General features: G+C 43.5%; 1 protein-coding gene across 1 annotated transcript in view; it reads left to right on the top strand.

Annotated features, from left to right (window-relative positions):
* The window catches only part of fstl5 (follistatin-like 5), a 154501-nt gene that overhangs the window by 128436 nt on the left and 13303 nt on the right, over nucleotides 1-12762 (top strand). The window contains exons 11-13 of the mRNA XM_083785343.1: nucleotides 5159-5185; nucleotides 5500-5618; nucleotides 12035-12184. Of these exons, the coding sequence (XP_083641469.1) occupies nucleotides 5159-5185; nucleotides 5500-5618; nucleotides 12035-12184 (296 nt within the window). The remainder of the gene's footprint in view (nucleotides 1-5158; nucleotides 5186-5499; nucleotides 5619-12034; nucleotides 12185-12762) is intronic.

Genomic DNA, 12762 nt, shown 5'->3' with positions numbered 1-12762 from the left:
AAATCTGCCACCTGGCAACTTGAAGGTCAGCACTAAAATGATTTTTTTTTCTCTCTCAAATTCACCCAAGCATTTTGTTGTTTTGTGTTTTTGAACCTAACCTGAGCCGACGATAATGCTGAGGTCTTTTAAAAAGAGGGTGTCGGCAGCAGCCTGTGCAACCATCCATCTCTGACAGACTGCTGCTAAACTGGCATAAATATCTGCTTCACGCCACAGCAGGGGTTTTCAACCGGTGGTCCGCGGCCCCCTGGTGGTCCGCGGAGGTACTGCTGGTGGTCCGCAGCCAGGCATTCAGAAAAGTTATATTTTTCCTTTTTTTTCTTTACTTTTTTTTTACCTTTCTAATATATAATATAAAACTTATTTGCACTATTTTTACTTGTTTGTAAATAATAATAATAACTTAAGTCGAATCTAACATTTAAAAAAGTCAAGTGCTCAAGGTGTCAAATAAACCAAAAAAAAAGCTGACGGAGTCATCAGCTGCCAGCGGAACAACCACCCTGCTCTTCCACCCAACGCATGCATGCTTACCGTGCTTGCTGCCCAAGAGACTTATTTTGAGTCCTGCTTAGTACAAGTAAAAAACACTTTGAAACATAGTTTTTTTTGTCCAGCTCATGAATGTAGCCTGTGATAGTGTGATTAGTGAGTATCATGTAAGAAGAAAACAAAAACAATCTTAACCCATGGTGCATGAATGCCCCACCACTATTGTGTCGGGTGGGTCCATCGTAGATCTACGATGAACCCACCCGACACAACAGTGGTGGTCTCCAGGCTGCTGCTAGTCAGAATGGTGGTCCCTGGATCAAAACCAGTTGAAAACCCCTGCGCCACAGGACCATTGTGTCTGCAGAGTCTGTTCCTGCTATGTGTAGTCCTGTGTCTACTTCTGCAGAGGTGTGGACATAAAGGACATAAAGGAGTATGTGGCCACGTATGTGGCAGACGTTAGTCCGTCGTATACCAACAGTCCGACATACTTGGCTGGTTAAGACTCACCTGTGGCTCCGACATGCGTGGCCGGTTAAGACACATGAGTGGCCGGTTAAGACACATGCGTGGCCGGTTAAGACACATGCGTGGCCGGTTAAGACACATGAGTGGCCGGTTAAGACACATGCGTGGCCGGTTAAGACACATGCGTGGCCGGTTAAGACACATGAGTGGCCGGTTAAGACACATGAGTGGCCAGTTAAGACACATGCGTGGCCGGTTAAGACACATGCGTGGCCGGTTAAGACACATGAGTGTCCGGTTAAGACACATGAGTGGCTGGTTAAGACTCACTCGTGGCTCAGACATGCGTGGCCGGTTAAGACTCACCCGTGGCTCTGACATGTGTGGCCGGTTAAGACACATGCGTGGCCGGTTAAGACTCGGTTAGGGTTTGGGGTAGGACGTTGGACCAAAGTATTGCCTGCCCGGACTGTTAGTATGTCGGACCAAAGTATTGCCTGCCCGGACTGTTAGTATGTCGGACCAAAGATATGCACCTGCTGCTCAGAATGTGCCCATACTATTGCTTTGTCCCCGGAAGTTATGATTTCTGCGCCTTTTCGACAACTGCATTGTAGAATACCGAAGTGTTGACGTTAAAGGAAAACTTATATATATTGTTTAATATGTTTTAGGTTGTTTATTAGAGAAAGTCAAACTTTGTGTTAATTTATTTTTTCATTTGCTGCTTTCTTTCGTTTTAGTGATTTTAGCTATAGTTAACAAAATTCTCCCCCGGTCCTGGGGTCTTATGAAGAGGGGTGCAGTATTATCTCTCATTATGTGGGTTTGTACTCGAGACACACACAGGCCTGACTTGCTCGCTCAGATAAAGAAAGTCAATGGACCAGATGTTAGTATTGAAGGACCGTGGTTGAAGTGGAGTGTTTATTTTTCAAATAATTGGATTCAGCCAATTGTGGTACAGTTACAGTAGGACGAATAACCTGCTAACTGCTAAGACTTGAAACTTATACTGTACATAGGCTACTGTATGAGATATCATTTAGCGCAATACATTTTAAAGCGTGGATTGATTTGAACAGCCTGGCTGAACATCCATGTAGAAAAGTTTGCTTTACAAATTGTGCTGAACTAACCATGAGTGAATTAATTATGTTTACCCACCATTGACTCCGTTATTCTGGTAAAATTGTTAACGTTTTAATGGCTTTGGAGAAATGTAAATGAAAGGAAGAAAGACTGTGTTTTTACTGTTACACACTGTAATAGCCTCCAGCGGTGATGAAACACAGCAGCTATAACTAAAGCCCATTACAAACTGTACACTGTAGCAGTGCTGCCAGGTGAGTGACCACTGCAGAGCAGGTCGTCCCCACACTGACAGCGGCCCTTAGTCACAATTACAGTCCAATCTGAGTCCAGCTACTGTATACTCCTTTAATCTTCCTCCATGCCAATATGTTCATCACCACAGGCCGTTTTGGACCACTCGATCTGTCCCAACGGTTGTAAACAAACGGAGTTTATGTAACCTTGCTGAAGGCAACCACACTGCCTGGTCGGTCTGCAGATGTGCCGGTATAGGCTCCTGATGTTTGGCGAGTCTCCTGTAAACGCAGTTTATTAGTGTCCAGAGAGAGGAAGCGGACTCGCCACAGAAAGTGACACGCATCTTGTGTTTTGTTATATGGATGACGAAGTTGATGTATGGCTCTCTGGAATGGGCCGAACAGCCTCGCTCTTTCAGGCCAGTGATGAATAGCACCAATACTGTGGTCTATTGGAAAGGACGAGGTCCCCAAACATCTCATCTCACCATCTTTGCCTTTCTTCATTGTCCTGCTCTTTGGCCACTTCTCAAACAAAGTGCACTTTTTATTATTATTAGTATTAGTATTAGTATTAGTATTATTTATTTTTAAAGTGTCAATTTACCCTGTTGTTCATTGAGTGACTATGGGTTCTTGCCATTCAGTCTGATCTCGCAATACTAAGTCGCTCTACTGTAGAATAGATTGGAATGTCGTCTAAAGTGCACTGGTAAGGACACGACTTCTCCTGGAACATTAAGGCTGACTAAGAGAAATGTCTAGTGGTGTTTTCTCTTCTCTTTTCTGTCTTTCTATCTGCATCCACTCGGCGGAGGAGAATGAGGGAATGAGCTTCTCGGTAGAGAGGGGAGATTAGAATCGGATGTGACTTGGACTAGAGATTGGTTTGCAGGCTTGAAAATAGAAAACTGGAGACAGAACAGAAGCAGCTGTGAACAATAGGAATGAAGGTCACAGCTAAGGGGGGTTTAGGGGGATAAGGACAGTTTGAATAGCGAACATTTGTCTGTTATTTGCATGCAGAGCCAATTCAATTTCTATCCCATGGCTCTGGGTTTTTCCGTACTCTTTTTGTGTTGCAGACAATCGGCCTCATCTTCCTGCCGGAGTCTGTCCCTTTTCCTCCTGTGTTTCGTGGCTGATTGGAGAGCAGTCCCCACAGGGTCACATTTAGGTCACCTATTAAAAGCGCACTCTGAAACCATTATTGAATGGTTGTCATTTCGAATTCCGACTCATTAGTCACCTCCAGAGCCTTAGATATAGACAGAGTTACGCAAACTGCGTTCACTTCATGGGGCTTCAGTCCAATGTCCTACAATGTCCAAGTCTCCTACATAGACTTCTATTGAGAATGGGGACAACCAACTGGGACAAGTCCTGGACCGGCAGTAGGCAGAAATGCATTGGACTCAGGCACAGCCCAGCTTTAATGATCTTAAATCCCTTTATTTTAGATTGTTTTGTAGTACTAATAGTACAACACAAACATTGAAGAGACTTTAGTTGTTAATATACAATACTTTAAAACAGTTGTCATGTTGCACACACGCTTAAAATAGCTCTTATTTGCGCCGCCTTCGTTGAAAATAATGTATTTCCAACTCCAGCTTGTACCAGCTCAGGCTGCATGAACAAACAGCGCTCGAGCGCTCGGTTTCCGCCCCCTCAACATCGCAACTCTTCTATTAGATGGCTCTGGTCACCTCTAAGTGAATGTTAGGGGAAGTTGGCTAAATCAGTTATAATGCGAGGTTGAATCCCTCTTAATTACTTATGATAGGAGTCTGAACGGGAGAGCTGCGTGTTGCTCATATAGGGCAGGATGGGAAGACATGGTTCTTATTCACTGTAATCCATAATATAACAATTTAAGAGGACACCGCTTCTGTGGATAGTCATTGTATGCCGGTTTAAAGTTCAAGCTCACTGAATTATAGCAGCAGCCTCTCCGAAGGTAATTTGAATAATTGGTTTTCATATCAGCTATCAGAGTCTGAGAGACACTGAAGAGGTATTCTTTTTTTGTAATGATATACTAGTTTGGTTTAATTTAATGGTAGGGTAAGTGATATGTTTTGTTTAAAACAAAGTGTTGAAAGGTTAAATCACTATATTATGATAGTAATCATTGCTATAGAGTGTTAGTTCAGTAACAGGGGTCTCCATGTCACTTTAATAAAACTATAGAAATGATCTCTGCCGAGTGCCTGCTTGCTTGTTGCACACAAGTAGGCCATAAATGGCCTACTAGTGCGCAAGCAGAGCGTGCAAGTACTGTAGACCGCTACAAACCTTCAAATCTCAGCCTCTTTGTGAAAGAACGTTTGCAATATTGAATTATTAGGTTTAGCTATTTGCTACGTACCTTGCTTTTTGTAGCATGACGGAAAACATACCTGCACGGTCTGCTTCCGTATGTCCTGTGCCAGCATATGACGTCATATCATATGCTGCTAAGGGACATTGGTACATATATTCATCACGTCATGGGACATACGCTTCGTAGCAATGACGTATTCTACTCCTGGTCTTACTGTAGTACATTCTGTTAAAAAACCCATAAAAAAACACTGTTGTTGCCTTGTTCAGACTTGTTCTTCTACTCTCCAGAGTTTTGATATAAAACGTTTTCCAAGCTTTGTTGATTGGTTGGTTATTGATGGCACTGGGTGTCAGAGAGCTAGTGTCCATAAAACAGTCACATATTTTGCTTTCCTCTTTGTCTTACGAGGTGTAAGTGTCCCGGGGGGGGGGGGGGGGGGGGGGGGGGGTCGTTTCTATTAAGGGACACCGTTGAATCCTGCATTTGTCTTCATCTTCAACCCTGTTCTCTTTTTTTTCTCTCTCCTCCACAGTGGCAAACATTCTGTGGCGAGAAGAAGGTGAGTGTGAACCAGCTCTGCTACACTATAGTACAAAATCGATTAAACATTTTCTGAACTCTGATCACGGAGCTCTGATGTTCCAATCATTGGTAATATCATTTGGTGTTTTGAAGGTAGCTGCCGTGTCATTCCCTGCGTGAGCATTTGAACTGCAGTTGTTTTCACTAGTTGTATTCAAAACTATTGTATTAATGACCTTTTGTAACGTGTTTCTTTTGCGTTGCTCTTCATGTTTTGTGTGTGGCACTTTGACTTGCCTCGTTGTTGAAATGTGCTGTGCCCTACAAATAAACCTGCCTTCTGCTCTCCAGGTCTTGGAATCGGCAACATGTTCTACGTTTTCTACGAGGACGGTATCAAAGTCATCCAGCCGGTGGCCTGTGAGATCCAGAGACACATTAAGCCCAGCGAGAAGCTGTTGGGTCTACAGGTGAGACACATTCAATTTCAGATATCCATAATATCTGCCACGACGTTGTCTACTGAAGAAGGTCCCGAAGTGGGGTCCAGGGACCACACAGGGGTCCTTGAGGGAGTTCCAGGGGGTCCCCAGCTAAATGATAGTTTGGAACCAAATAGACCCTCATGGGTCTATTTGTACACTCTCAGAGTGTACAAACATAGGCTAGCTGGTTTGCCTGGTGGGTGGTGATGGGCGGTGATCCACTTGTACTGGTCGGCTTCCAAGGTTTGAATAATGTTTATGTCTGTGTCTTAGTGTGCAGGGAATTGCTGAAAATGAGCATCTGTGCCTACGTATATAGCAACTTCCCCTGGGTAAATAAAGGACCAAATCAAAATATGTTGACACACATATATTTAGCGCTGCTAGCTTAAAGGGACACTTCACCCCTTTTGCAACCAGATCTTATTTTAATGATGTTTGGGATAAAATAAACACTTTCCTGGGGTTTTATGTGTGTTTTTAGATATTTTAGTATTTCAAAGTGTCCATGATGTCATGGACACTGGGTTCACTTACTTCCTGGACTACATAGTGTCTATACTATAGCGTTTCTTGTCTCCCAAACATCATTAAAATAAGATCTGGTTGTGAATGAGGTGAAGTGTTCCTTTAAGAGAGCAATGCCTGAGGGAACACATACAGTATGAGCATTTGCTTTCCAGGGCAGATCAGGTCAGGTCTTTAATGCATCCGGGAGGATTCTTTAGAAGTGGCTTCCTCACCCGATTGCTGTTCATCAGAAAAGCCTTCAAGTGAGAGACATTTATTCAAAGCAAGCTTGCCAGCAGTGTTTGAATTTACAGCGTGGCATGCGGGGACTCGGGGAGCCCTGTTTTCCGGGGTAGGGGGATGGAAGCGTACTGTATTGCATGCCCATGCATGAATGCACCCACCTATGTTTAAATACATTTCAATTCATACAGGGAATATTTAGTATCAGACGACAAACAATGATCCCTGGGTCGGCGGTTCGAATCCCGTCTCCACCTGTCCACCTGAAAGACGATAATAGACACTTACGTTTATTAGACAAGTATGGTATCGGAAATGGTTATGTGTGAAACAACACACACATGCTGAGCTTTACTATTGGCCTATTATTTATTTATATAACCGAAACATACAGGAGATTGTAAAATTCATACGAGGGTGGGGGGGTGGAGATCCCTACATTTCTCAAATGAAGCCCATCACGTCTGAGACCGCCGCGTGTCAAAACAGCCACCTCCATTATTTTCAATGAACCTATCGCACACCGCCGGCGTCCGACGCGCGCTGACGCCTCGCCTGGCACGCCGATAGAACCAGTTCTATTTTCTAGGCGGCGCCGCGCGGCAACTAGGGTTGGGATTCGGAACCGGGTCCATTTCAGACCCGGTTCCGACATTGCGGATCCGGAGCCGGTTCCATCGTTTTTTTATTAACGGTTCCCCAAACGGTTCTCATCAGTCGTCATTTAGCTCCGCTGTGTCTGTGCAATGTGCATGCATGCAAGCAGAGCCTGAGGTGACGTCACCCCACCTAAAGGAGTGTGTGGGGTCGCGGAGGATACGCCCACTGTTCTGTGCATTCAGCGACCGCTCACCGCCACGGAGCGAGTGATGTCGAAGAGATCTCCAAAGTGTGGTTAACAGAGAGGGAAATGACTCTGAGGCTGAGCACGCAAAGTGGAATAAATGTTATGCTATAGTTCCCTGCAAAGGTTGTTGCAACTTGTACCAGTTGCACGTCCACATTGATGAAACAACTCAAAATCAATACGCCTACACGAGTCCACAACTCACGAGAATAATCTAGGCAAATCGCGTTTGAGAGCCATGCGGAAAGCTCACACTCCCCGCAGCTCCACCACAGCCGGCGGGGGATGAGGATGATGCAAGGCTGGTTCACTTTCCCCAGGCTAGTAACGTAATAGAAAATAAAAACTACTAATGTCTACAGAGCTTTTCATTAGGTGTATTGTACAACTGTTAATGGTGTTAATTTAGAACGCCAATGTCTCGACGTCTTTCTGTCTGATATTTTATGAATCATGCCAAATCAAATTTCTGCACTTATTTTTTACAACTTATAAGCAACTCAACTGCTTTTGATTTGGCTTTAAATTAATCGCGTGACTGTTGAGAGCCCAGCGTTTAGGTGCATATACCTCCATAGATTGATTAGCCTACTTTATAAACAGTTTGCAGAAAAAAGCACAGGAACGTAGCCTACAGTTCAATACAAGGTCTGCTAAAAGGATTTTTTTTATTCCAAGAAAGCACTATTTGTTTCCATTAGGGTAAGGGGTCCTTCATATTAAATTAATCTGAACATTAAAGACAACATTTGTCACCACAACAATTATTTATTAAATCATTATTGCAATGTGTACTGTATTTAATATACAGCAAATTGCAATATATAGAGTAAAAATGATATTGTTGTGGTGGCTAGCTGGTGGTGGTGGTGGTGAAGTTTAAATAATAGTGCCACCTCATACTTGTAAAGTGCATTTTCAATAATTGCATTAATTAATTTGTTTTTATTATGTACTTGGTTAGGTTAGGTATAATATAAGCATCATTTATGTCAGAAAAAAAGGGGAAAAAATAATATTAGGATCCGTTAAGGGAACCGTTAGGAACCGGAACCGTTAAGAGGGATCCGGGAAGGATCCGGAACCGTTAAAATCCTAACGAATCCCAACCCTAGCGGCAACGCGTCGTGCCGCGTCGGACGGAGCCGGTGTGTGTTGGGCTTGAGGCTTTCTGGGGAACTTGCGTGTTTCATTCAGGGGAGCCGACCTCCTGGAAGCTTCCCTGTTTTCCAGATCCTATTTGCCGGGCAGTTAGATTGACACGCACATGTTCTTCAATGGAAGCTTTCATTTAGGAGGAGGCTGCACTGATTGGATGACTGTGCCACATGAAGCAAACGCCAGTGGTGGAAAAAGTAGTCTCATTTTGTACTAAAGTAAAGTAAAGTATCAATAATATAAGGAGCACGGTGGCACAGTCGGTAGTGCTGTCGCCTCACAAGCTAGAAGGTCCTGGGTTCGATTCCCGGTGGGGAGGCTGTGGGCGCTGGGGGCATGTTCTCCCTGTGTCCCCGAGGGTAGGTACCCTCACAAAAAACATGCAGTAATCCTGGTCTACCTCCCCATGGCCAGCCAGGGTGCCTGATGGAGGGGTAAGGAAAGGAATAACCACCCAGGTTGGCAGAGGAAGTGTAGCACCCAGGATTATATTAGATAAAAAAATGGGTTGCGAAATCGTCTGATAAAAAAAAATATATATATATTAAAAAAAGAACTGCTAGATACTGCACATATAGAAATAGCCTACTCTGTTACAAGTAAAGGTCCGGAATTCAAAATTGACTATACAATTATAATAATTAGTATCTAATTTCTAAACAAATCGAATCGAATTTGATTTCTAATCAAAATCTACAAAGTTAATTATACTAACCAAAGTTTTCAAATAATTGTAGTTGAGTAAAAGTACAATATTTGCCTCTGAGATGTAGTGGAGTAGAAGTAAAAGTGATGGAAATTGGAATGAGCTTGCTTTCCACCATTGCACATGAAGAAAACGCCATGAACGACCCCACCGCTGTTCCCTGAGAGGTGCGTTTGTATTAGGACATCAATTACACACAGCCAGAGAGCACTGGCGCTGGGATGTAGAGTGGAGCTCACGTTCCCTCCAATGCAGATGAGCTGTGATTGATTCGTTTATGGTAATGACCCACGGCCAATTCATTATTCTTAACGACATTATAGAGTGTTATAGTGTGACTGTGATAACACCACAATATCTGCGAAAACACAGGCACGGATGCTACCACACGCGCAGAGCATCTTTTTTTTCTGCCAAACTTGACCCAAGGACAATTTTAAAAGCAGCATCCTCTCCAGGTTTAAGATTAATAGTTTGAGGACTATACAAGGCTGTATTTGCCTCCGGTGGAAACGAAAGACGATGTTGCAGTGTTTGTGTTTGGAGGACCTTTTCCACAAGGAGGGAGAATCACAAGGGATACAATATATTGAACATCCGTGTCCCTGACTCAGCACTTTTCAACCCCGTCATTTATCAACGTAGGAGCCCTTTGTCGTTTTTCAGGTAGTTGGAGGTCCTTTTCTACAAGGAGGGAATCACGGACATCTCTGACATCTGTGTCCTCATCTCCACCCTGACTCAGCACTTTCCAACCCAACCATGTATCAACATATAGCAGTGCATTGTCGTTATACAGATGTTGGTTCAAGAGTTGTTTTCCTTTCCATAAACGGGCATGGACAATATCCCGTCACAGCTGGCAACCAGTATCAAAACATAACTTGTTTATTCACAGCTTCTATCATACAGTATAGCGTACTGTACATAAACCTAACAGAACAATGACCTCTGCTTATTTACGTTGCATTTGTTTACACTTGTGACCAAATGCAGTAAAGGTTGAATCATTGAACAGGTTTGCTTTTTTTTATTATTTATTTTCATATGAAAGTAGGATTGGAGCTGCTACAAAATGAGGTATCACTTGTTCAGATTAATCAGGTTTATCACAATGCAAGTTATTGAAAACTTAAAGTTTTGAAGTATCACTGCACTCTCTCAGTTTAAAATACATCTTTGGGGAAAAAGTATGCTTCAAGCAATATGTTTAGTTAATACTTTACCCAACAAATGAATTATGGTGCATTTGCACCACCACCATTTAATTAGAATCCTAAATTTATGAAAAATATATCTGATTTGGGATATGATCTGATTCCCATTATGTTCACCAGTCTGAAACTTTAAAACATGTACAGCTGCTATTGTTTCTCTATTGTTTTGGAACAAGCATAGTAATACAAATGTTACAAAAGGTATTTTGTGCTCAGTCACCTCTTGGCAAGAATTGATAGCATTTAAATACCTGGATTTCCAGGAGAGAAACAGCTCCCCTTTGTTTTAGATGAAGGCTGTGTTCTGGCCGTCACACACTAATGACTCTTCACTATGAAGGGTAACCTAGAACCTTCCATAACCTGAAACATTCCAGAACCTGTGAAGTTCTGTGATGTTTTTGAAAGTTTCCAGGTATAGTATATCTGCAACGCCGATCTACAAAAGCCTACCGAAGGCTATCTACAATAATAGCTGATCTACAAAGCCCATGCACAGCTCACATTTCAAAACGTATCAAGTGAAATATGGAGTAACTTCCATGACCATGACCAAAAATCATAAGGCAAACACTGGAGAAGGAGCGCACACCGGTATCGAGGAGGTGATGTCCACCGGCGAAATAAAATGAGGAGGAGGCCGCACAGCTCGTATACAGTAGTAGCCACGATGCAAAATAAATAATAGATTTAACGTTTCGACAGTATCTCTTCCACAGGGTCACAGCCTGAGTATATGCTGTCGAACCTTTAATCATTCTGTATGCCTGCACACAGTGCCCATTCACGCACGCACGCACACACACACACACACACACACACACACGCAAAAGTCTGAGGGGAGAGTTATGACCTCTTATGCTCTCCTCTGTATGTCGGAACAAGTTGGGTTTGGCAAGAGCCACCCCCTCCCTCTACCCCCCCCCCCTTCCCCTCCTCCCCTCTACCCCCCTGTGTGCTGGTAGACGGTCTGGAGGGAACTCTGTCTGGAGGAACGTGAGGGACAACCTGCTGCAACTCTCAGCTCATCTCAATTCATCCTGGACTAGACCCACAGCTCCCCTAAATCCTCCGGTCCCACAGAGCGGGACCGAGTGTCTGGGGCTGATCCGGACGGCTTTAAGGGCAGAGGAGAGGAGGGCAGACAAGAGAGGGATGGAAGAAGTGGGAGGGATGTGGATGGAGGGATGTCTGCCCCCCCCCCTGGGTGCTGAGAGCTGCCAGGACCAGAGGCTAAAAGAGCGAAGGATTGTCAGCAGGCTTTGCGTGAGGATTATGCACGGACAAAATGGGAGCCATTATGGAGATTTTGCAGCAAACCCTGGCAGACCACATGTGATGGTCTGCCAAGGTTTACACTCTGTGAGTTGTTGTCAAGTCAGGTGAAGTTTACTTGTTAAAATGTTTTCAACACCAACATTGTTTGTTTGTTTGTTTTTTCAAAACGTGAGCTGGAAAGACCAAGATATCTGATGACAACAAGCATAAGAATAGAGTGGGAGAGATAATTGCTTTCTAAGGGGACATATTTCACCATTATGAGAAATGATTATCATTAGATTAATTATCCTGTTTGTCTCTGTGTGTGTGTGTGTGTGTGTGTGTGTGTGTGTGTGTGTGTGTGTGTGTGTGTGTGTGTGTGTGTGTGTGTGTGTGTGTGTGTGTGTGTGTGTGTGTGTGTGTGTGTGTGTGCGTGTGCGCGCGCGTGCGCGCTTCCCAGGAGGAGGTGTGTCCCAGCTCAGCAGGGGAGGAGGTACAGAAGTGTGTTTGGTCATCAGCGGTGAACGTCAAGGACAAGTTCATTTATGCATCCCAGCCGACCTTGAGCCGTCTGCTCATAGTTGACATCCAGTCACAGAAGGTCATCCAGGTAAAGTTCAGCCTCGATTTATTAAACTCATATATGGTTGACCGGAGTCCCTCAGGGCTTTGTACTGGCACATTGTGAGCTACAGTATATATATTTGTAGCTCAAAAACAGGACGTGGCCTATTATAGATCAGTTAATCCTGGCATTCCGAGGTGAAAATACAATATTTTTAAAACCCTTCAAAATATCTGACCTGTACAAGCTCACAACACAGGTTGTACTTCTTTTATGACTAGGGCTTAAGTGGTATAATATAATATCAGAGACTTAACAGTTCCAAACCCTAGCAGAATAATACTAATATAATGCCTTTGTGTCTTTGGGTGAAATGTGAGGCCCCAACCGACTAAGGATGGAATATCAAACTCAATTCTTGCAGGGGAATACCACATATTTTCAACATTAAACTATGTCATTAATATGTGTATTTTGATTTGGCCTTTTGACTCAAAGGCTTTGAGCTTTCAGGAAGACACAGGGAAAACATATTTCAATATTCTAACCTAACCTGGGGGTCTATTAGAGTAATGGTAATGCCATAGACACATACAAAACAGAAAAAGTACAACAATCAATCC

Source organism: Protomyctophum parallelum, assembly GCF_964188405.1.
Source record: "Protomyctophum parallelum genome assembly, chromosome: 16".
Classification (NCBI taxonomy): Eukaryota; Metazoa; Chordata; class Actinopteri; order Myctophiformes; family Myctophidae; genus Protomyctophum; species Protomyctophum parallelum.
Note: the sequence above shows the minus strand (reverse complement) of the source record. Positions and strands in the feature narration are given on the sequence as shown.